We start from the raw sequence: 25,792 nt of genomic DNA, 5'->3' as shown, positions 1-25,792 counted from the left end.
AAAAACACATATATTTAAACACGCGTTTGCGATTTAAATCAAAACGCGATTTAAATCAATATAAATGTTTATATTGTAACGCATAGGTGACTATTCCTGGTTATTAAAATGACTTAAATTCGATCATGTTGTGATATTTAGAAATATAAATTTGTTTGGTGAGAGTGAAGTTTTATTTAATCTCTGACCCAGGGAAACGTTTTATTTTTTCAAAGAAATGTTTGTTAAAAAAAAGTCATGGCTCCGGCTGGATTCCGGCTTGTGTTGCGGTACATGAATATAATTATATCGTTATTAATTTCTTTAGATACGCGATTCCATATTATATTCCCTTTTAATCAAATTCTAAAAGTATGCATCCAGTCCCGGCATTCAGTCCTGGTCCGCCGTGAGGTGTGGGAGAAGGAGGGAGAGATTTCTGCTGCGTCACGCTGACTGGGCTCTCTGAAGACCGGCTAGTTAGTCCTGGCTGAACTAGCGAGAGTTTGTGCACATGGAAAGTGACTGCGTGTCCTCCGGTCTCGACTCTTAGAACAAAGTAAATTCCTGGCACTCGGACACACTGGCTGTCACGTGATTGTCCGAGCTGAGTCTGAGAATGTCCTGGAGAAGCCATCATCTTTTATCTGGAGGAACTACAGTCGTTCATTGGTTGAAAGTTTCACGGGCATTCGAGACCCACGTGGGTTTACCCTGCCCTACCAGTTCCTGATTGGCTGATCGAGGTGAAGGATGAGTAACAATGCTCTCTGACATTAGGGTTGTAAACAACCTGGGATGAGACTCTCCCAAGGAATCTCCCAGACAGTAAGGCGCCAGAGATTACCATTTATTAGGGAGGCTGGAGAATCTCAACCTTGGGAGCACCACTGAGATGAGGGAGAGAAGGACTGGCAAGGGAGCAGCAAACTTAATTCCTGTATTAATAATAAGCCTTGCCGCTACACCAGTGTCTCTATTGCAGCATCAACTATTTAGATATCAACTCTGTTATTTTCCTGAAGTTAATAATTAATTTCCAGCAAAAAATTTAAAGCATTTTGATGTCATTTGTTATCAAAAGCTGTTCTCTTAAACACCTCTTGTATTTTACCTGTGTCTAATATTAAAATACTGAAAAGAGAATAAAACAACATTTCGGCTGTGGAGCTTTCTTCGGGTGTGGGTGGAGCCTTTCACACCCAAAGAAGGCTCCACAGCTGAAAAGTTGTGTTTTCTTTGTTCACTTTTCAGCCTTGCATAAACCTATCACTTGTCCTTTGCAGCTTACGCATGCTGACGCAGATACCCACCTGACACCTGAGAAGGGCTCCACAGCTGAAAAGTTGTGTTTCCTGTCTTCTCTTTTCAGCATGGAATAAACCTTTTACTTGCTCCTTTGCAGCCTACGCATGCTGACGCAGCAACCCACCTGAACTAATATTTAAATACTTGTAAATGGCAAACAATTTTAAATTCCAAGAAGTCTGAGTATTGGAAATAGTTTAGATGGGGAATTAACAGAGTTTACTAACATGTCTGTGTTCTTTTTTGGTTTAGGTCTTACCATTCCCAAGCCAAGTAGTGTATAATCGAGTTGGGAAGTGTGGCAGTCGCACTGTAGTCCTGCTGTTGCGCATTCTGTCAGAGAGACACCAGTTTAATTTGGTCTCCTCTGACATCCATAACAAAACCAGGCTGACCAAGCATGAACAGGTAAGAACAGAGTCTGTGCTTGCTATTTTAATTCATTTTTTGAGATGTAAAACTTTCTTAAGTCCTAGTCTCTTCTTACCTATGAAAACATTGTAATTTTGTTTTAAATGAGAAAAAGAAATGAGAACATCATGCACACTAATGTGGGAGTAATGTGGAACAAGCTACCCAGCTACTTTGTTGACACCAGAAGCATGTCTTTTTCAAGAAATGGCCAGATCAGGATCCCTGGATCCAAATGAGTTACTGTACATGGACTGAATGTCCTCTTCTCATTTGTAACCTTTCTTGTGTTCTTATTAAGGTTTCAATAGGTTTCTGTGAACAGTGTCCTTCACTCATAAAATATAATTCATCACATCAGGCAACCTACCTTTTCACAATGCAGCGTGCACTTCATCAGATAAAGTTATGAATCAATTAATGTTTTGAGACCAGCTGGAGGTGTGTCCATCTCTTAGTACAAATGCAGCCATTCAAAATGCATGGTAAAAGCCCGTACTACAAGAAATGATCTGCAGATCAGTGCGCCATACCGCAGTACGTGATTGGCTGGCCAAAATGACCAACAGGTGGCACTCATGGTGCATTGGTTGTTAGTAAAACGATTTCATCATTTAATCTCTTTACTGTGCATGTTTTAATCTGCTTAATATTGAATATTTATATGGAATTTTACAATTAAAGGGAAATTTTAGTAGCTGAGCATAAAAGCGCTGCAACGGAAAGCAACTGGTTTGACATGTATAGTAACTGTGACACCTGTGGTGCGTTGACTGTATATCCTATAGTGTGAGTGCATTTGCAAGGCTACGTAAACCATTTTTTACAGATTTTAAAGTCATGCAATGTTTGAGTTAGGCAGGAATTTTTTATTTCATTTTTAAAAATAAATATAAGTCTAAATATAACTAGAAAGACAACTAAGCTATCCATCCATTTCTAATGGTGGTGAAGTGGTTAGCATTGCTACCTTGCAGCACTGGGAACCTAGGTTCAGTTCCTGTTATCCTGTGTGTGTGGAGTGTGCATGTTCTCCCTGGGTTCCATGGGTTTTCTCCATATATTGTGATATGATTTTCACTCCCAGTCCAAAACATACTGGTAGGTTAATTGACTTATGGGAAAACTGGCCCTGGTGTGTGTGTGTTTGTGTCTGTTTGTCTGTCCTTTGATGGACTGGCTCTATGTCCAGGGTGTATTCTGCCTTGTGTCTGTTGCTTGCTGGGATGGGATCCAAATCCTCTGTACTGGATAAAGAGATTAGAAAATGGTTGGAAGTAAAGGCACTGTGTGGATGGAATTATACACAGTGTTAGAAACCCACTATGAGATGGCAGAATCTCACTGAGGATAAATTATTTTATAGTGCTGGCTTAAGGAAACAGCCTTTCCACCTCTCTTGCACATCAGTATCCATACCTAGTTAGTTATTTAAACAAATTGCCTCTAAATATAAACATCTTAAGATGCTGGCTCTGTGGATCAGCATCATTTATGTTTGCCTATTCCTTCAATTCATGTGCATCCAACACACAGTTCAATGTTAGGAACTACACAAAATCTAAAATACAATCCTCATTTCAGTATCTATGTAAACATACAGTCTGTTAACTTAATCATCTTCCTCTGCAGTCTATAACATCTACTGTCATTTTTTTTCAGAAGTATGCTTAACCCTATAAGGAAGTGATCTTGTTATCAGTGTATTCCTCAGCTTTCCCCAAATTATCTTTTTCCTACCTACATCTCTAGTCTTACATCCTGCAATAACTCAGCCAACACTTAAGTCCTCAAAAACTGCTTGTGATAATTTGGTTAATCACAAAATATCAGATGTAAATAATGGCCATGTAGTACTCTTCATTGTAGAATAATAGTTTATTTTAAAGGGAACCAGAGAAACTAGGAACTAGAGAAATCAAGAAGGGCTTTTTTCTAGAATTAATAAATGCACATCCTGTTCACTGGGATAATTAAATCCACACTGAGCAATCACCAATATGTTCAGAATTTGACAGCCAGAATCCTGATCGGGATGCATTACGCCTGTCTTCAAGTCCTTGTACTGTCTTCCTATCAGGTTTCGAGTCAACTTCAAAATCCTCATCCTCATTCAATACCTACCTGGCTTATTATCTGTCTACTCCCCACCTTGCAACCTTTGTCCATCTGACAGTCTTCTAGCTGTCCTCAAGAACATCTACATTCTGTGGGTAACAGGACCTTCTCTAGCTGCACCCCAGAGCTCTGGGTTTGTATCCCCAGTGATATCAGAGTCACCTACCCTAAGAGCATTTTAATTTAACCTCAAAGCCTTTCTTTTCAGAATAATTATTTAGTGTCTGTATCTGCTTCATTTTCTAATTTTGGTAGCACTTCTAACTGCTTGTCTTTCTTATATGTATTTACTTTGTAATCTGTGGTCCTTATAACTGTTTTTACACCTACTATATTACTTTGAGATGCCACATTTAAAGGTGCTATATGAAATGTTTTTTATTATTGTTATAGAAAAACATGATCAGATTTTCCTCAGTTTGTCTCTCTTCTCACACCCTTTGCTAAATGTCTTTGCATACTAATCTGTTCAATGTAACTACCTATTTTTTTACTTTCTCTATCCTGCTAGATTGATAATTATTCTGAAAATCTTCTTCTTGAAATAGTCATTTCTAAATACCTGTTTGCACTGTTAATAACTTGCAGCAACTCTGCGACAAAATATAAATTTAGCTTAACCTGACAGTTCATCCTGCTACCTACATTGAATAAAAAAATCTTTAGATTTCTGTATTTATGTCTTTAGTGGTTTCATTAGTGACAAAGGGTAAACTTTCTTGAAAAGATGTCTTTTATGTGTTGCAAAAAACTGACTTGCTTTAACAAAATATATTTTCCTTTGTTTAACTCAAAGAATTTCGCAAAGAAATCCTTAATCACAATACCAGCACTTAATTTATCCAGATACACAAATACACGCCAGAGCCAACAACAAGCTATAATAGCGGACTATTTTTATGTATTCACTATATAAGAAACAAACCGAAAGTAATACTCTAATCACACTTTGAACCATTGGGTGCAGTGCTTTGTCCATTACTACTACAAGGACAATATATTTTTTTTAAAAAGAAACGGATGTCAAAATGTTTCAGAAATGTCCACCTGTGATATTTTAGCTGCATAGTTACACAATATAACTATCAAGTGATGTTAAATCACTACAACATGTATCTTTTTACAATAACAGCAAGTGGTGTTCTTACTACATATTCTTAGAAAAGGATAAAACATTATAACTTTTTATGAAGTACACAATATAAGCTTCATAATGTTAGAACAAGCACGTTAAAACCAGAACCCACTAAGTTACCAAGTTAAAGATTTTGATGTGTAAAATATTTAGGAATAATTAAATTATTTATGATGAAGGTGGAAGGTTGTGTAATTTTGTCAAACTGAGCAATCTTGCTTTTATAAAATATACAAACTTTTTAATGTTTAATTATTAACATGCTGTAATACACAGTTTAAAATTATTTAAAGTCTAAAAAGTATACAAATTAAATTCTTAAATTCTTCTTAAATACAAACTTAATTGGAAAAAGATTGTCCTTCAGCAGTGACTGGGATTTGAAACCATGCGTTTAATGGTGACAGCTCATATGCTGTACATGAGAGATTAAGCTTTATTAGCCCAATCTGGTGGTGATTCCGGATACTGTTATCATAACTGTGGTATGACTCAATATAAAGCAATATGAGGCGTTGTGATGCGACACGCCCACTGCATTTTATCGCAGCATATCCCGCTCGTTTTGAATGGCTGCATCTGTATGTCTCATTTAGATGAAAAAGAAAAAGAAGACATTCTGCAGTTAATCTTTTTGGAATTCAATTTAAATAATAATAAATATAATAAAACCACTAACATCGACATGGGCTGCTGCTGTTCATAGCCTCTCATTAACCTACAAATGCACTAAACCCTGCAACACTGCATCCCATTGAATTTATAACACCTTTCTCACCTTTGTCTGTCGGGGGGGGTGGGTGAGTCCCCAGCACCCCGCTATGAGAACATAAATGTGAAATTAACATTTAAATACTGTGATATATAAAAGTAATACCCTGATACAAAAGCAGCTAAATATATATATATATCTTATATATTAAAAGTCTAAAAGTATACAACTTAAATTCTTAATTGGAAAAAGATTGTCCCTCTGCAGTGACCGGGATTTCGAACCGGGTGTTTTCTGGTAACAGCTCAAATGCTGTACATGAGACGTTAAGCTTTATGAGCTCCACCTGGCAGTTTTACAAGGTGCTTTTGGATACTATTATCATAATTCAATTAAAATGCGGTATGATGCTCCATGCCTACCGTGTTTTAACGCAGCGTTCTCCACGCATTTTGAATGGCTGGATCTGTAAGTGTGACATAACACCCAGAAATACAATTGAAAATAATCTGTGGTATTTGTGTAGATGAAACTCTAAAAACAATTAAAATGTATTGTTGCGCTTTTGGATTCACCTGGGCTTGTGCCTCACTGCTCCCGCCTCAGGTCAGTCCCTGGTAACCAGATTGAACAGCCTGTAATACCTGTAATACATATATTTAGATCCTTAAATTAATATCGTTACTAATTTCTTTAGATATGCGATCCATATTATATTCCCTATTAATCAAATTCTTAAAAGTATGCAAGTACTTATGTATTCAAAAGGTTAAAACAGCGAATACAGAGTGAGTTTCAGAAATTAAACAGAGGTCTGGAACACCCTGTCTCAAAAATAGACATTTAATAAATTGCAGGTTGTGAATAAACAAATCACCCTGAACAAAATACAATTTTAAAATACAAGCAGTTTGAAATTATTAGTTGTTATAAATAAATCACTTAGCTTCGAACATGTTGTGATATTTAGAAATATAAAAAATGTCAATATAGTGTCCATAATATTTGCTATTTTAGTTTTTCAAAGAAATGTTTATATGTCAAAAGAAAGCTCATGCTGGGAGCTGGATTCGAACCCTCAACCTGCCACATGCAAGTTTACAAAGAAAGTGGACCAAGATAATACTTTGAGCTTACAGCCTGTCCAAAGTCATTCATTATTCAACTAAATTTTCTAACAAACTAATGTTAGTTTTTAACTTAAGAACTGCATTTAGGCTACAATTTACCGGATGAGGTTACGTAGTTATTAATGAGACACTCAATTGCTATTAGTCACGAAACAAATGAGAACTGCAGCTGCACGTTTAAAGCTGAATAATACTGTACTATTGCAGCTTTAATTTCCTTTGTTTAACGAGACACTCGGGACGAACAAGCGAACACATTACTATTGCTAAATCATTAAAAAAGACATGTACCATCTATTTCCTCATTATCCCTGCTTTCCTCTGATAACCACAATAAAATATTTAACAAATCTATTTAGTTGACTCCCATATTTTAAAGAACACATTTAAGGTTCACACTCCATTTATATAACTATTTGCTTAAGTTCTGTTCCCTTCACTCCCTAGGATATCGTAAAATTCACAGCTAGTAATAATGATTGACATTAAACGTAATTATTCATAAATGACACTTTTATTAATACACACGTATTAATAAACTTCATTATTATTATTAAATGTGGTATGACTATTATGCAATTTGAGTTAAATATCGCAATAATTTTCCAAGCGACAGATGCATCGTGTAAATTCAGTACGTAGTGATGATATTATTTCCACTACATTTGGGAGCCTTCTAATGTGATCTAGCGTTACGCCAAGTAAGTTCGTTGCAATTGACCCATTGGGTTTAGCCTCTCCGTAAACCTGAGAAATTCTTTCTGTAGATAAGAATAAACAACATATGGATTTTTTTTGACTGGAGGAAAGATGTTCTGTGCTCAATAGCTTTTTCACGACACACACATTATGTTACATTTTTTTAAGTTACGGTCAAAGCATTCTGAAGTCTCTTAAAAACTTAAAATTGTAACATAATACTGTAGGTCGCACCCCTACCTGCCCTGGATAAAGCAGTTACAAAATGGATGGACTGGTGGATTTATACTTATAGAAACGTTCCAATTTAAATGCAAAACAGAAGATATTATTAATAATTATATATTATAATATATGTTTGCAAACGTTGATACTGTCAATGGCAGGGGTAAAAACAAGCCTTTAAATAAAATTGTATATATATATTATAATTATAATCTAGAATAATAAAGTAGTATTAAAAAGGCCACTGAAACATGAATTGAAGCTTGCGAAAAGATGTGTGTTTAATCACAGCCAAAAACGCAAGTTATGCTTTTCACAAATTGTCCCTTGGAGTGCTTTCAGTGCTTTCCAAGTGCTTTCTTTGTGTCTTATCTAATCAAAGTGGGGGAGAAGTGTGGGGAAAGGTTTAGGCTGCAATTGAATTGAACTCTCCGTTCTTCACACTTGAAGGAGGCTCCACAGCCGAAACATTGTTTCTTTTCTTCCTTTTTTGGCATGGTATAAATCTTTACTTTCCTTTGCAGCTAACTCTCGGTTCTTGTCTGAGAAGGCTTTGGAGCACTTTACAACCATTTTTATTTTCTTTCTGATATAACTTTGAAGTGCAATGGCAAATTAAACCAATTGTATACATTTATTAATACATAAAATGTGCATATAAACATAACAGATCTTATCGTGAGGGTTAGCAGAATACAAAAGGTATTCAGTCACGAAGAGTTACAAATACCAAGAGGGACATACGTTCAATATATCATTCATTTAGACCGTTTCGTAAATGAAATTGGTTACAACTTCTACACTAGATACTCAAAACAAGTACATCATTCATAGGAATTAAATTGATATCAACTGGTTGGGATAACAATTGAATTCTTGAGCTGTAATGCAGAATGTTGAATACTCATCCAATCTGTGGAATCAGATCTCCTGCAGACACAAAGAAGCAGTGGAAAGCTTGTTGCTGTCCAATCTGCACTCTCTGGCTCGGTGCCAAGCAGTTCTGTTGCGGCTGGAGAGAAGTGGGAGAGATTCCTGGAACGATGCGCTGCTGATGCTCTCTGAAGACCAGCTAATTAGTGTTGGCTGAAACTAGCAGAGTTTGTGCACAGGAGAAAAGTGACTGCAGGTCCCAGCAGGTCAGGAAGAAGACCGGTTCGTTCCTGATGAAGCGCTAGTCCTGAATCCTTAGCTTCAGATTGGGTTCACGAGGCTTGCTGCTGGCTAACCTCGGGTGGATCCTTTGGTTACTCGTTGGCAACCTCCATTCTTGACTCTTAGAACAAAGGAAAGTCCTGCTACTCGGACACACTGGCCATTACGTGGTGGTCTGGGCTGAGTCTGAGGATGTTCAGGAGGAGCCCTGAGGCTGAAAGTCCAGCAGGCGCGCTGGGAGAATGTCCTGCTCCTGGGAACTGTTCTACAGGCGCTCTGTGTTGCCTGTTTTACCTGGAGGAAATGCAGGTCGTTCATTGGTTGAAAGTTTCATGGGCATCAGAGACCCACATGGGGTTAACCTGCCCTACCAGTTCCTGATTGGCTGATGATGAGTAACCATGCCCTCTGACCTTAGAGTTGTAAACAAACTTTGAATCAAACTCTCCCTTGGAATCTCAGACTTTAAGGCGCCAGAGATGACCATTTGTCATCTCAGGTTTGGGAGTTGTTCCTTATCAGGACACTCTATCAGCTAGAAAAACACCTTAATTGTGAACCAAATGGAATGGCCTCTCTGTATCAAGCACCACTGAGATGAAGGAGAGAGGGACTGGCAAGGGAGCAGAAAACTTAATTCCTGTACTTTAATAAGCCTCGCCGCTACAAATTCAAAGGGATGCAGTATCACAGGATTTAGCGCATTTGTAGGTTAATGAGAGGCTATAAACAGCAGCAGCCGATGTTAGTGGTTTTATTATTTTTATTATTATTATTTAAATCAAATACCAATAAGATTAACTGCAGAATGTCTTCTTTTTCTTTTTCAGCTAAATGAGACATACAGATGCAGCCATTCAAAACGAGTGGGCTACGCTGCAATAAAATGCAGTGGGCGTGTCGCATCACAACGCATTATAACACATCATATCGCGTCATACCGTATAAGACTGCAGTTATTATAATAGTATCCGGAATCAGCACCAGGTGGAGCTAATAAAGCTTAACCTCTCATGTACAGCACTTGAGCTGTCGCCAGAAACGGATGGTTTTAAATCCCAGTCACTGCTGAAGGACAATCTTTTTCCAATTAAGCTTGTATTTAAGAAGAATTTAGGAATTTAAGTTGTATACTCTTTAGACTTTGAATGATTTTATACTATGTATTACAGCATGTTAATCATTAAACATTAAAAAGTCGGTATATTTGATAAAATCAAGATTGCTCAGTTGGACAAAAGTACACAACCTACCACCTTTATCATAAATATTTTAATTATGCAGAAATATTTTATGCATCAAAGATCCTATCATGTATTTGTTTCCAATCATACAAAGTAAGTTTTGAGAATCTCAGATTCACCATGCCTTTCACATGCTCATAAACGATATTAATTTAGGAACATAAACATATTATGTAAACTGTATATGGCTGGTATTGTTAGTTTAAAGAAAAAATACACACCAATATTCCACTTTCTTCCTAAAAATTTTAAACATCAAAGTCTTACATGTGGTTATTTTGGAAACGTGCTCCTTCTGACCATATTAAGTTTATATACTTTGTGAAAAGTCATAATGTTTTAAACTTTTCTGCGAATACGCTTGTTATCGTAGTAAACAAAAGCATACTTTTAGAATTTGATTAATAGGGAATATAATATGGAATCGCGTATCTAAAGAAATTATAACTATATTAATTCAAGGATCTAAATACTGTATATGTATTTATATAGCTGGTAGTATTACTGTATTCCATTTTCTTTGTAAACACATGTTATTAACACCCGAAATATTAATAATATCTTCAGTGTTGCATTAACATTGGAATGTTCTTCTATTATGTGGGTAGTTGCCTGCGTACGGGTTTGTACCATGCATTTTGAATGCCTGCATCTGTATAGAAAGTCAAATCAGTCAAGAACTCGGAGTTTAGCAAGGGTCAGAAACATTTCGCATAACAAAGCCATGAAAGAAGCAGAATTTAACTTTAGATAGGATATCTACATAGGTGTCCGAACAGCTCAGTGAAGTAAGCTGCAATACAGTCAGGCAGACAGATTTTAAATTCTTTTAAATTAGCTCTTTAAATTTTGTCAAAATCAGATACTTTGCAAGCAGTACACGACTTCTCAGAAGGTACCAATTTTCTCATCCAAACAAAGGTTGGATTTTTACAAAATAATTTAAGACACCTTGGACGATATGCTTCTGGGACTCATTTCTAGTATAATCCAAATGAAACACCCACAGGGCACACCGTGATCTTGACATGCAGGTGTGAAGTAGGGTTAAAAGCTTCTGTTTTACACAAATTTGTGTTAAGATTTGTATCTGTTGTAACTGTTAATACAATGGCAAATATAATTGCTATTGTTTATCTGTTTATAGCCTAATACTGCAATTGTTATACATGTGTTTTGTGTGAAGTGGTTTTTTGGGGTTACAGTAAATTGAACATGCATTTTTATTTATTCGTGGAATAGTTTGTATTGCATATCGTTAAATCATACTGTTAGACTATATACTGCATTGAGAAAAAAAATCATACACAGGCCTTTTTTCTCCCAATCTTTAATCTCCCAATCTTTTTAAGCAGTGCTTTCTCATCTCCCTACGTGCCACACATGTGAATCACTTGAAGTCATTCCATAGCATACAGCATACCGGAACAGTAGCGTACACAGGTCAATGAACTATAGTGTAATTGTATACCATATAAATATACTGTGTATACAGTATGATACTGTATGGTTTTAAAGCCATTACAATACACTATGTGAAACATTTTTATAATCAAAATTTACTCTGCTGAAATTTGCATTAAGGCAAACTATAAATTATTTTAATGTGGAAGTAAACCTGAAAGAAGCATATCGCATTTAAAACAAGTCACAATATAATAATATTTTGTTTAATATGTCAGAGTAACTTTGTTTTTGTAAATAAAAACAATATATTTAATATATTACATACTGTAATACACAGTTTAAAATTGATAAAAGTCTGAACAGTATAGAACTTAAATTCTACAGATCCAGCCATTCAGAAGGCTGAATATTATACTGGTAGTGTGAAAATTGAATGAGCCCCAGAGTGCACGGTGTGATTAACACAGTGAGACTAATGTCACGGATAATTTTAGTAAATATATTGACAAATATCTGGATTTTCGGTTTCACGAGGCAAGATAAAATTATATCCAGCTGTGAATTAGGTGTGACACAGCTGGGAGGTCACAGGGGTGACATTGCCCCCTGTGAAGTTTTCAGAAAAGGGGGTTAGTGGGCAGCATCCATCAATATAGTGCCCATAGAGTGTTATTTTTAATAAAACAGTGTATTACTGTGATCTTGCAAGTACTTTTTAAACGTATGTAATTGCTATTCTTGCAGATTCATTTTGTATTGTTAGTTTGTTTCTGCTTGTTAGTTTGAGGGCAAACATTTGAGGTGAAAATTCTTCTACGAGGAGGGAACCCTTTAAAGCGGAGAAGACGGCACTGAAATTTTTTCAGTGTCGCTTAAGCCATTCGTCTTTTGCATTTTAGTCATAGAGGTGGGAAGATGACCTGGTAGATTGCCAGGGGAAAGCATTTGTAAATATATTTTGTTAAAGCAAGTCTGATTTTTTGCATCATATAAAATATATTTTTCCAAGAAAGCAACTTAACCTAGTAATTTAGTGGTGATGAAGCCACTAAATAAAGACATAAATATAGACATTTAAAGATTTTTTATTCAATTTTGGTAGTAGGATGAACTTAGGACTCAGTAGCTGTCAGGGTGAGGGAAGTGTATATTTTGTTGCAGAGTTGGTGCAACATGTTAACAGTGAAAACGGGTATTTAGAAATGACTCAATTCGAGAATGAGAAGAATCAGAATAATTATAAATCTAACAGAATAGGGAAAGCACAGAAAATAGGTACAGATTGATCAGATCAGTATGCAAAGCCATTTAGCAAAGAGGGTGTGAGAAGAGTGACAAACCAGTATACTTTAGAGCTTTTATTTTCTGAATCATCTGAGTCAAAATCTGATCATGTTTCTCTATAACAATAATAAACTTTTTTTCATATAGCATGTGCCCATATGTATCCAATCATCTCAAAGCAATACAGTAGGTGTCAAAACAGTTATAAGGACCATAAATTACAAAGTAAATACATATAAGAAAGACAAGCAGTTAGAAGCACTACTGAAGTTAGAAAATAAAGCAGATACAGACACTAAATAACAGCCTTTCTGAAAAGAAAGGTTTTGAGTTTAGATTTAATTGCACTTAGGGTAGGTAGCTCTGATATCACTGGGTATACAAATCCAAAGCTCTGGGGTGCAGCTAAAGAAGGTTCTGTTACCCACAGAATGTAGATGTTCTTGAGGACAGCTAGAAGACTGTCAGACGGACAAAGGTTGCAAGGTGGGGAGTAGACAGATAATAAGCCAGATAGGTCCCTGTCACCCATAGAATATACTGTAGAGGATCTTGAGGGCAGCTAGGAGACCAGAGTCAGATGAATTAAGACTGCAAGGTGGGGAGTAGATAATAAGCCAAGAAAACACAACATTTCAGCTGTGGAGCCTTCTTCAGGTGTGAACAAAGAAGGCTCCACAGCTGAAACGCTGTGTTTTTTTCTTCTCTTTTCAGCATGGAATAAACATATTACTTGTTCCTTTGTAGCTTACACCCACCTGAACTAGATAATAAGACAGATAGGTACTGGTTCAGGTGGGTAGCTGCGTCAGCATGCGTAGGCTGCAAAGGAACAAGTAATAGGTTTATTCCATGCTGAAAAAAAGAAGAAAGAGAACACAACGTTTCGGCCGTGGAGCCTTCTTCAGGTGTGTGAATGAGGATGAGAATTTTGAAGTTGACTCAATACCTGATAGGAAGCCAGTGCAAGCACTCAAAGACATGTTGTTGTGTCCAACAAAGGAGACACAATCCGGCTCCTTTATTACCTTTATTACGTATGCATATGGGAGCCAAAGCCGATGAAGCACTGGCTCAACTTATTGATACAAAGGGATACTTTTTATACAAAATCACAAACAGAAATCCCACCCAGAACAGTTTCAGTACAATTCCATGCCATATATGGTGTAAAGCCAAGGCTGCTAGCCTTGGTACGTGATAAACTGTAAGAATTGTAAGAATATCCTTGGGTTCATTTTAATTATTGTTTAAGAAGAGATTATGTACTTCTAGATTTTGTTAATCATGGCTTAAGCTGATATCGGGCACTCTCAGTTCTGGTCAGGCTGCCCGAAGCTGGCTCTGCCCTTCACATTCCAAGTGCGTAGCCAGCTCACACTTACGTTAGTATTCTAGCAGGATAGTAAATTATGTTAGTAAATTATTTACACAGTAAAAGCAAATTAGTGAAATAAGAGAAATAAATGTTTGATCCTTCAAGGTGTAACATGATTGCTTGCTTGCGACCCGGTCAGGATTACAGCTGCCAAATTCTGAACATATTGGATATTGCTTGGTATGGATTTAATTACCCCAGTGAACAGGATGTACAGTCATTAATTCTAGAAAAAAAAACCTTTGTGGTTTCTCCAGTTCCCTTTGAAAGAAACTAAATCAGTATGATGTTCCACAATGCAGCTTTTTAAATATCACATGGCGAGTATTCACATATGATGTTTGTGATTCAAACAAATTCATGCAGGCAGTTTTTGAGGATTTAAGTGTAGGCTGAGTTATTCCAGTATGCAAACCATTAGGAGTTATTTGCAGGCTAGTAGCAGAGTGTCTGAAGAGCTAAAAAAAAAAAGCAAAATAATAACATACAGATATTTTAGAAATGAATGCAAGGTACTGTATATGGATATTCAAGGTATGGTTAAAATAAGAGATGCCAGGTTGCAGACACTGAAAGAGGAGAGTAGAAAGATTGATAAAAAAGCAAGGGAGGATGTATGGACAAAAGATCTACTTGCGGTAGAGTTAAGAAAGTAAGAGAAACTTTGAACAGATAGAAAGAAATAAATGAATAACCGAGAAGCTGGAATGTGGACCTGAAACATCTTGTAGTAACTGTATAGATGAAATGAAGAATGAAGAGGAGTTGGGATGGTGATGAAAATTACAATGAAGCTTTCAGTTTTTCAAAGTAGGGGTTTAATCTAGAATAACTGAATGACTTAAAAAGTGTTATCTGCAGGCCACAAAAAATAGCAGGTATAGTAAGATTAGAAAAACATTTTCTTGGACCATCAGAACATGTAGTCGAAGAAAAGGCACAGATTAAAAGTAAGTTCTCATGGAGCATGTTAAGACTAGAGATGTAGGTAGGAAAAAGATAATTTTGGGAAAGTGGAGGAATACATTGATAACAAGAACACTTCTTAAGAGGGTTAGGCATGCTTTTGTCAAATGGTTATGAGATGTTGTGGACTGCAGAGGAAGATGATGAAGTTAACAGATTCACTGAATATCCATTGTTGAATGTTTACATAGATACTGAAATGAAGATTGTATTTTAGATTTTGTGTAGTTGCTAGCATAGAGCTGTGTGTTGGATGCACATAAATTGAAGGAATGGGCAAACATAGCAAATGCTGATCCACAGAGTCAGCATCTGAAGATATTTGTTTAAATACAGACACTTTAAAATTTATCAGTGAGTAACTGCTACCATCTCATAGTGGGTTTCTATCACTGTGTATAGTTACACAGTATATTTAGTTCCATCCATTTTCTAATCTCTTTATATGGCACAGGGGTGCTGAACTCCCAGAAAGCAGCAAGTGCAAGGCAGGATACACCCTAGATGTAACAATAGTCCATCACAGACACAAACACACACACTCACACCAGGGCCAATATATTCAGAAGCCAATTATACCAGTATGTTTGGACTGCAAGAGGAAATCAGATCACCTGAGGAAACCCATTTGAACCCAGAGAGGACATGCAAACTCCACACATACATTACCCCTGGAATTGAACCTAGGACCCCAGCACTGTAAGATAGCAATGCTAACCTCTGTGCTACCATTAGAAATGGGTGGATAGTAGTCATCTTTGTTGTTCAAAGATTTGCATGCTCAATTTAATTTTGAAAGCCATTGAGACATCTGGTGCTACTGTTGTATTTCTGAAAAAAGATACAAAAAGCATGCTAACCACTGTGCCACTGTGTGTCTATATAAAATGTTGAACTAAGTGTGACATAACTTTCAGAAATACAATCGAGAATAGTTTGTGGTATATGTATCGATTAACCTTTTCTAAAATGTATAAAAACATAAAAAAGATTAAAATGTATAATCTTTCCATGTGTAATGTCATTAGGAAGTAAAATAAACTCCTGCTTTGTTTAACCATGGTTTCAAAAATAAAACTAACTGGTGAAAAATGATAATTAAAAGACTTGAAGTTAAAAGAAATGATTTACGTTGCTTGCTCAATTTTAAAAAAAACTAAGTTTTAAAGGCAGATGCGCTCTGTGCCATAAGCGTTCCAAGATTCTCTGACTGAGCTCAGTGGGCGGTGTGCTATTTTCTCAGCGACCTGCTGATCTGATTCACACCACGGGAAGACAGGAGAATGCGATTGTTGTGTTTTCAAAATTGAGGTGTTTAAAACGTTTAATTAAAAAGTAAAAATTCTTACAGCTTACACCAATATTCTAGGCTGATGACAAGAAAAAAAATCATCAATTTTTCTTGCATAAAAAGTGTGTAACTATCTAAACCTGTTTTTATAGTGAACGTCATGCAATGTCTAAGTTAATCAGGGACACGTCATTGTTTCTTATTTTTGATTTTCTTTAAAAAAAGAAAAGAATCAGTTGTACATCATGCACAGTGTTATGTTACATTTTTTTATGTTTTCGAGAGACTTCAGAATGCTTCGAGTGATGCATAAAAAATGTAGCATAATACGTGCTATTGTGAAAAGCAATAATCTGCTTTTTATCGTTAAGTGTTTTGCATATATACATTTAGTTCCATCCATTTTCTAATATCTTTATCCAGTACAGGGTAGTTGCATAGTAATTCTTGCATTATGAACTCCCTTACACGTGGGGTCTGCTTTGTTCAAACTAAGGTTTCTAAAAATGGAACCAGGTACTGGATTTTGAAAAACAAATTCACATATCGCGATCTTTAAAATGCCTGTGGTTTGAAGGCTCTGTGTCATTTGTTCTCAAAGTTATTGATATCTGAAACAACATATCTCATAAATAGGCATTTTAATAACAAAGCGAAGGTTATTTAAACCAGAGAAAACAAATGATCCTGAACAAAATACAATAAGTTTGAAATTATTATTTATTCTTAATAGATTTATATTGTTAATACTGATCAGATATGTTGTTATAGTTCAGTTCAGTTTCAGTGATGTTTTTAATGCCACTTTGTTATTCTTGATTATAACTATAATATATACGATTTTGTTTAAAGGCTTGTTGTATAGCCTTGTGTTAAATTGCCCGGCGATGAATAAAGTATTTTGAATTGAACTGAATTAGAGTTTTTAGTCCCACTGTTGACAGTATTCACATTTGTTTATGTTTTAATATTATTTAACATCGAACACAAATAATAAAGTCAATATAGTGTAATAATATTTACTATTTTATTTTTAAAAATTAGTCTTTGTTTGTTAGAAGAAAAACTCATGCCCTAAGCTGGAATCGAACCCAAACCCTGAGATCCAGGAGACATTTACCAACCCACAGCACCAACATGCCACTCAGAAACCTAGCTGAAATGGACAGGTCAAAATGTTTCCAAAGTAATCGCGAGTGAATGAGTCAAAGAAATAGATATAGATGTTTGCAAAGAAAGTGGAATCTAGTCATACTACCAGCTATATACATATATTTAGATCCTTAAATTAATCATTATCATTATTAAATTCTTTAGTTACTCGATTCCATATTATATTCCCTGTTAAACAGATTCTAAAAAGTACAAATCTTTTTAATGAAATAACAACAGATAGCTTTCATAGAAAAGATTCAAACATTACAGCTTTTTATATCAAATTTTGTTAAAACAAGTACATCAAAACATTTCCAAAATAAATTCAGAGTGATCGAGTGAAAGACTTTGATGCATAAAATGTTTACAAAGAAGGTGGAATACTGTTGTGAATTTTTTTCATTTTAGGTACCACTACCAGCCATATACAGTATGTATAATATATTTAAATTCCTAAATTAATATTGTTTATGATGTTCAGAGACGTTATGCTTCTGTTATTTCTATGCTCAGCTACCAAAATCTCCCTTTAGTTGTAAAATTCCATATTAATATTCCATATTAAGCGGACTTAACCATGCACAGTAGAGAGATTAAATAAAGCAACCGTTTCACTAACACCATGGCACCTTTCGATCATCTTTGGCCAGTGAATCACATGCTGCTGTAACCTGCAGCTTCAATCCCATGTGCTGGGGTTTTACTGCACATTCTGAATAGCTACATCTGTATAATTGGAAAAAGATTGTCCTTCAGCATTGAGCGGGATTTGAAACCAAGTGTTTTCTGGTGACAGCCCAAATGCTTCCACACACCACATCAAGCATTCACTGCTCCACCTGGTGGTTTACAAAGTAGTGCAGTCCAAAACACTTTTTTTTTTAAAAATGGGGTTGTGTTATGGCGCATTGGGGCATGTGCACTGCAAAATGATGCAGTATCTGGCACACATTCTCAATGGCTGGATCTGTAAGTATATTTCTTAATATTACACACACTTAGCCCATGAATGTTTGACTGATAGGCTAAACGTGTATTATACATAATGTCTAAAAATAGATATATTATGCATTTTCCTTTAAACTAACTACTATCCACAAAAAATAAGTCTGACTTTATTCTTTTATTCTTCTTGATGAAGATGGTACTTTCATGAAAATTACATTCTGCTTACTAAACATATTTAACTAAGTTTAAAATCTTAATTGTCTTAAGTTTTTTCATTAATAATTGTTGCAAAACTGTGCAATTTTATCTCCCATTAACATAACAATATTTATTTTCTGCATGGCACTGAAAGACTTCTGTAAAAGTATGTTTGTGTTGGACGTAATTTCAATTTCTTAAAGAAGATCATGGCAGCTATAGGTTAAGAACTCCCACTGTGCAGCCAGCTTCAACCTTTACTTGTTTCTTTGCAGCAAACACAGGTTAACACAGCTCCCCACTCAAACTTCTAATGTTTTATTTCATGCTTTTCAAGGCACACGGTATAAGACAAGATCAAAAGTATTTTTTTACAGATTTATTTAATTCATAAAGTGAAGAATTGTCAACCAGGCCTTTATATAGAAAATATATTTATATATTTCAATCAAAACAATAAAGATTTGACATGACTGTAATAGATATATTGATTGGTCTCTGCTGTCCTCAGTGTTCCCTAAAATAATGGGAGTCCTACATTTTGATTTTATGGTTATCGTCTGCATGAACACCTGCTCAGTGTAGTTATCACGACATTGCTAACCATGCCAGTTACCATTACCAACAATATTTGCTGATTGCAACTGGGGAAGTCAAGTAATCCAGTAAGCAGTATCACTGGTTTTTAAATAATCAAAAGAGTAAAAGAAACATCTGGTCTACATGTTTCTTAATAAATTGGTCCTCTAGGACCAGTAGCAGTTATGCTACTGAATAATGTGAACTGTCTGGTGTAGACACTCTTTATGTTGTTTTTATAGTGAGGATATTCTGATGAAGCCAGTTAGCCAGAACAGATAGTGAAAGGGGTGGAAAATATGGCTGGAATTCCATGACAGATTTCATTTTAACACTTCCCAGACTTTGTTGTTACAGTGAAACCGGTAATTTAACAGGCAGAGGGAAAGTCCGGAGGAAAATTTATATAAGCTTTTATATACATAAACTCTTCTTTCTGCAATCATGCTTTGAATTCTAATTTTATTACAGAAGGTTTGGGGTTAACTGCAGGCTAATTGGATTGGCAAGTAAATAGTGTAGAAAGTTTTGTTCAATCTGGTACCTGAGCTGACAATGAAAATTTACTGGTCATGGCTAGAATATCATGGTTTAAGTACTAAAATGGTGACTTGGTTACTCTTTTAACAAACTCCAGCTATGATTTGATGGCTGATTGATTTGTTTTTTACATTGTTATACAAATATTTGTGGGGAGACTGTTAAATAACTTGATTTGTCATCTTAGTCAAAATCATTCAGATTATGGAAACTCTTTGCAGGCTGTTTCCATCAGACTGCTTGTATCCTGCCACTTCTGTAATTTTTGTAACTCATCAACAGTCAATTAATTTTGTGAAGGGACTAGAAGAATCCATGCTTTGGAGTATGCAAGCTTCTTTTGAGAGCTCTACTTTCTATAAACGTATAAATTTCCAGCCTTTGGGGTTTTCTTTTCCTTTGCAAAAACTTGTCGTGAAATAGTTTGAGCTCCAACAAGAAATGATAGACGTTTATTAAAATCTCAGCTGGCATCATCATTCTGGCAGGTTTCTGGTGCTTTTCAGTTTCAAATGTACTACTTTGTCATTTAAGATTTGTCTTGGCCTATATAAATGTGGTCAGTATTAAAAAACAAATACAAATCCAGCTGTCTTGATTTATTTTAAAAAAACAGTTTCTCAAACTGACAACTTTGTGCTGTTTTTAGGGTAGCTTATTTGTTGTATTTTCCCCTTATGATGCCTGTGTCAGCCCAGTAAAGTCCGGCCAGACCTGCTGCACTTAAAATGTTGTTATTACTCTAATTGTAATGTCACTATTACTGTCTATTGCCCCTTATAGATATAGGAAGGGCACACAAGAAAAAAAAATCAGAGGGGCAGAAAGCTTCTGCCAAAAGAGGGAGATGGAAGAGGGCACTGACATGCTGAAGGATAAAGGGAGGACTAATATGCCCCCAGGGCACCCAGGAGCTTACTCCCTTCCAGTAAAAGGCAAGTACTCAAATAGGGGGATTTTATTAGAGGTACAGGACTTTATTGAAGGTAGACAGTGTAGTGTGCACGGGATAAGGAGTTTCATATGGTGTGATGCCTAGATCATGTCCTGAGTGAATGGATTGGCTTGGGTGGATCTAAATGTCATGGTCTGTTTAAGAAAAAAAATACTTAGGAAAAGGTAGACTGACAGTTTAAGAATACGCCGTGAAACCTAGGAACCTACTAATGCAGACACTCAGATTGCGCAGCAAAACTCATTGCTGTAGACTTCACTGCCATTGCCACATGAATTATTGCCGCATGATTATAATAACTAATAATAATAATAAATTACATTTTTCTAGACACCACTCAAAGCACTTTATAGGTAATGGGGACTCCCCTCCACCACCACCGATGTCAGCTTCCACCTGGATAATGTGATGGCAGCCATAGTTGTAGGGTGATAAGGCTATGGTTGGATTCGTTACACTGCCCAAAGAATCTTTACTGGACAAAGAATAGGTGGCTACCGAATGGTGGCACTTATGGTGTGTTAGATGTTAGTGAAGTCATTAGCTTAATTTAATCTGTTGTAGTACTTCTTTAAATATTAACATATTTTAAATCAGTGGTTCTCAAACTTTTTGGACTAAGTACCACCCCTGATCAAACCAAAGCATCCAAGTACCACCTACAGATGCAGCCATTCAGAGTTCACGGAACAAACCTGTACCGCACACAATTACGCACGACCCACCGTGCTGTACCGCGGTATGTGATTGGCTGGCCAAAATGACCGACAGGGGCACTCGTGGAGCATTGGTCGGTAGTGAAAAGATTTAATCATTTAATCTCTTTACTGTGCACATTTTAATCTGGTTAGTATTGAATATTTACATGGAATGTTACCACTAAAGGGAAATTTTAGTAGCTGAGCATAAAAAGAACCAGAGCATAACGCATCTGAAGGTCATAAACGATATTAATTTAGGAACATAAACATATTACTGTATGTCAACTGTACTGTATATGGCTGGTCTTGGTAGTTTAAAGAAAAAATACACACCAGTCTTTCATTTCTACCTAAACTTTTTAAGCATCAAAGTCTCACATGTGGTTATTTCGGATACGTTTTTACGTGCTGCTTCTGACCATGTACATTTATATACTGTACAGTACTTTGTGAGAAGAGTGATTGTTTTAAGCTTTTCTGCGAATACACTCGATACCGGAGTAAGCAAAAGTATACTTTTAGAATTTGATTAATAGGGAATATAATATGGAATCGCATATCTAAAGAAATTAATAAAGATATAATTATATTCATGTACTGTAGCACAAACAGTAGTATAAGACTTTCTATTGATATGTGTACGGCTGTTTCAGTATTCAACCAACACTGTGTCTGTGGCATGATGGCTTAAGTGACTGACTTATAAGTGAGAGGTTGGGTGTTCAAATCCAGCTATTGCCATGATTTTTATTTCTTCTTTTTTTCTTTTAACAAACATTTCTTTAAAAAACTAAAATAGCAATATTATGGACACTCTATTGACTTCTTTATATTTCTAAATATCACAACATGTTTGAATCTAAGTCATTTATTAATAATGAATAGTTTCAAACTGCTACTGATATCATTATCATCAATATGTGAAAAAAGTGAATCCTGTTTTTTTATGGTCTGTAGCTCAAATCCTGCTTAACTAAAAATTAGACACAAGCAGAGTATTATTGAGCAATGCTGTGAGGCTAAAGAAATCAATAACGATATTAACTCAAAGATCTAAATATATTTAATGCATACGCCTGACATTAGAGGGTGTCTGCTCTCCTGCACGGTGATGTCACCGTCTTTCCCTCTGAATATCTAGCAGGAACCTGTACCTTGTGGATCCCTTTAGATCTCCCTTCAGATTTAAAAGGTTATTAATAATATCTTCAGTGTAGCATTAACATTGGAATGTTCTTCCAAGTGTAAAAAGAGGCGATACTCAACTTGTCTCCTTCATACATTTTCAGTTTACAGACCGTACAAGATCATTTTTTATTAAAAATGTCTTCCGTATCGCATTAAAATTGGAACACTTTTCACAGGTGTAAATCCACCTATTTTCTAATCGCTTCATCCAGAACATGTAACAGTTTCACAACTCACCCTCCCCCTGCCTGTCTGTCTTTTTAACCCTTCTGTGCCCAAATTGTTTTTCGTGCACAAAAAGTGGTTATTAACTGTCGAAACCTGTTTTTATCGCTTTTAGTCATGCAATTTCTAAGTTAAGCAGGAACACATAATAACATCTCATTTTTTATTTTTTTTAATTAAAAAATTCAATTGCCCAGCCTAAGGGGCGTTTATAATATTGTTGAATGAAAAGGGGCACTTTATTTTTCTGTACAGCTTTTACAGCACCCCCCTGCGCCCGCGTGCCAGCAGAGAGAGAGAGTCTACAGTATATGTAAATATTTTATATGTCTTTGTTGTAAATGTCTGTAATATGTCTGTAGATTTTATATTACTTTTATTTTTTGTTTTGTTTCATGTGAATTTCATTATTTTATTTGCTTTGGCCACACTGGTTGTACCCATCGGTCATGCTAATAAAGCACCTTGAATTGAATTGAATTGAAATTGAGAGAGAGACACACACACTTTTTCATTGACAAAAAGTAACACCACACTCTTGTTTAACAGGAATGTTTTGTTTCTGGACAGACTGTTAAACTAGAGGAAAAGAGCGCCTCCTTCTTCGAAGCATTTTGTTGATCCGATCACTATTCTTTTCCAATCGCACAAAGTAAGTGTTGAGAATCTCCGATTCACCATGCTACTAATGGTTTCCCGGAGATTGCAAGGCAAGGCACTTTTGCCTCTGGACCCATCGAAATTTACTGATGTGGTCCACCCCCAGTAAATTTCAAAAGTCACAAGATTTTGAAACATGAGGGCGGCGTAGCAGTCGGCTCTGGCTTTCCCATCTATGCCGATGCACTGCAAGTACAAACCTCCCTCCTTCTCTTGACTGATGGGCAACAGTTGGATATCTGGGAGAACTATACGTTGCACTGGCATCTGTGAATTCCGTTATGTAAACGGTTCTTCCTGAGGGGAGATAGACAGCGGGGACAGCATCAGCCAAGTCCTGGGCGGTGGTGAGCATAGAGGCCGGGATGGAATGTCTTGAGGCGGTGTGTGCTCTGGGGGGGGCAGAGGGCTGTGTGGAGATACACCTTCTGCAAGGTACTGCAACCTGTGTGGCGGGGGAAGGCACTTATCAGGAGATGAAGGTCTGTTCGGAGACAGCTGCCCTAGCGTTCGACTACTGGAAGATACTGTCTCCGGCTTCTGCATCTTAGGAGTGTCTCTAACCTCCCAGTCCTCCCCAGTAATGAGTCGTACTGCTCCCGCTGCTGCCGAAAAGTCTCCACACAGGTGCTGCTTCTACAGGTTGGCACCCTGGCCAGTAGCCGAGAGCAGAGACCCACAGCCTGTGGCAAAATAACAGAATCCATGTAAGAAATAAAGTCACACGGTAGTATTCATCAGTTGCGGAACTGACGTCAAAATAAACTTTCCTTTTCATCCGTCTTACCACTTTCTTTTTTACTGTCCTGGTAGTTGTCGAAGATCATTTCACATGTGCGGTGTTTTCCTGAAGAACAGGATGCAAAGAAATAATTATAATAGAATGTATAATTCAATACAGCAATAATACCTTGTAATATGCACTATAATCTCATATTTCAGATGAAGCCTGCTGTATTTGCTTACCCTTTGCACTTTGCAATCCGAGGCGGCCGAAGCACCACATCTTATCCCGTAAAAGGTCTTTATCTCCATAACTATGGTTGCTGTAGTGCAGGCTCGCTGATTTTTTTGTGATGGGAACTCAACCCAATCCCTTGGTGTATTTATATTATATTCTCATGTACGGGTAGAATATATTCATTGTCTTCCAATGAAAGACGGGTTCCTTTTGCCCAAGTCAGGAGACAGATTGCCACACCCAGACTGTTACAGTAATGCATTAGCAAGTTAAAGCAATTCCATTGATAAGCCGGGCATGATAATTGTTTTCTTCCTTGAGTTTCTGATCTGCAAGGCCGTTTGGGCGCAGTGAATGTGAATTCTGTCTGGAATTGCCAGATTGTGAAAAAAGTATTTTATGAAACACACATTTGCGATTTTAATCAAGATGGGGGTAACGGGGTCCTCTCTATGGCACTTTCCCTTATAAAATTAACGTGAAACAAAACAAAAACTAAAAATAAGATACATTTACAACATAAACATATCATAAAACATTTACATATATTGTTAAATTATTACTTTAAATATATACTTTAAGTTACTGTAAATATATTACTTTATTTTATATAGCACCTTTAAAAGTGGCATCCAAAAGCAATACAGGATTCTGGCTGTCAAATTCTGAACATATTGGAGATTGCTCGATGTGGATTTAAATAACCCAGTGAACAGAAAAAAATTCCGGTTCCGGTCGAGAGGGAATGCTGGCGCATTTGGCTGCCGCTCCTCTCACCAGTTTTTCATTTCTATCTACTTATTTATGTTTTTTTTTCCTTTTTCTCCTCGATTACACTGATTTCTAATTTATCTATTTTCATCCGCTTCACGCTATCCGCTCCACGTTACAAATTCACAAATGAACGACTTCCACTGCATTGTGAACTTACTCAACTGAAGACCTTCACCACTTGCTACCACCTTCTCTGGATTTCCTTCCCGTCTCGATTCATCGATCATGTCTCTGAGGTACACTGCACTGCAACTTCTTCAACTAAAACAAAGCTACTTCCTGGTCAAAGACACATTCGATTACTGCCGTTTTACTGGGATTTTACGACCGACTCGCTACATCCATCGCAGCACAGGACTCCGCTTCCCCCTGCATCCTCGAGACTGGCCAGATCAGCACTACTCAACACCCGCTCCGTTAACAGCAAGGCTCTTCTTTTATGTGACATTATCAAAGAAAAACAACT

At 36.5% G+C, this 25,792-nt stretch overlaps 1 protein-coding gene and 1 pseudogene across 1 annotated transcript in view; one reads left to right on the top strand and one right to left on the bottom strand.

Annotated features, from left to right (window-relative positions):
- usta (uronyl 2-sulfotransferase a) overlaps nucleotides 1–25,792 on the top strand; it is a 215,609-nt gene that overhangs the window by 144,358 nt on the left and 45,459 nt on the right. The window contains exon 3 of the mRNA XM_088933854.1: nucleotides 1,540–1,695. Within this exon, the coding sequence (XP_088789980.1) occupies nucleotides 1,540–1,695 (156 nt within the window). The remainder of the gene's footprint in view (nucleotides 1–1,539; nucleotides 1,696–25,792) is intronic.
- Nucleotides 23,506–24,626, bottom strand: LOC148839502 (uncharacterized; annotated as a pseudogene).

The sequence above is a fragment of the Atractosteus spatula genome, chromosome 2 (assembly GCF_055471065.1).
Source record: "Atractosteus spatula isolate fAtrSpa1 chromosome 2, fAtrSpa1.hap1, whole genome shotgun sequence".
NCBI lineage: Eukaryota > Metazoa > Chordata > Actinopteri > Semionotiformes > Lepisosteidae > Atractosteus > Atractosteus spatula.
The sequence above is the reverse complement of the archived record's forward strand: the minus strand, read 5'-3'. Positions and strand labels throughout refer to the sequence as shown.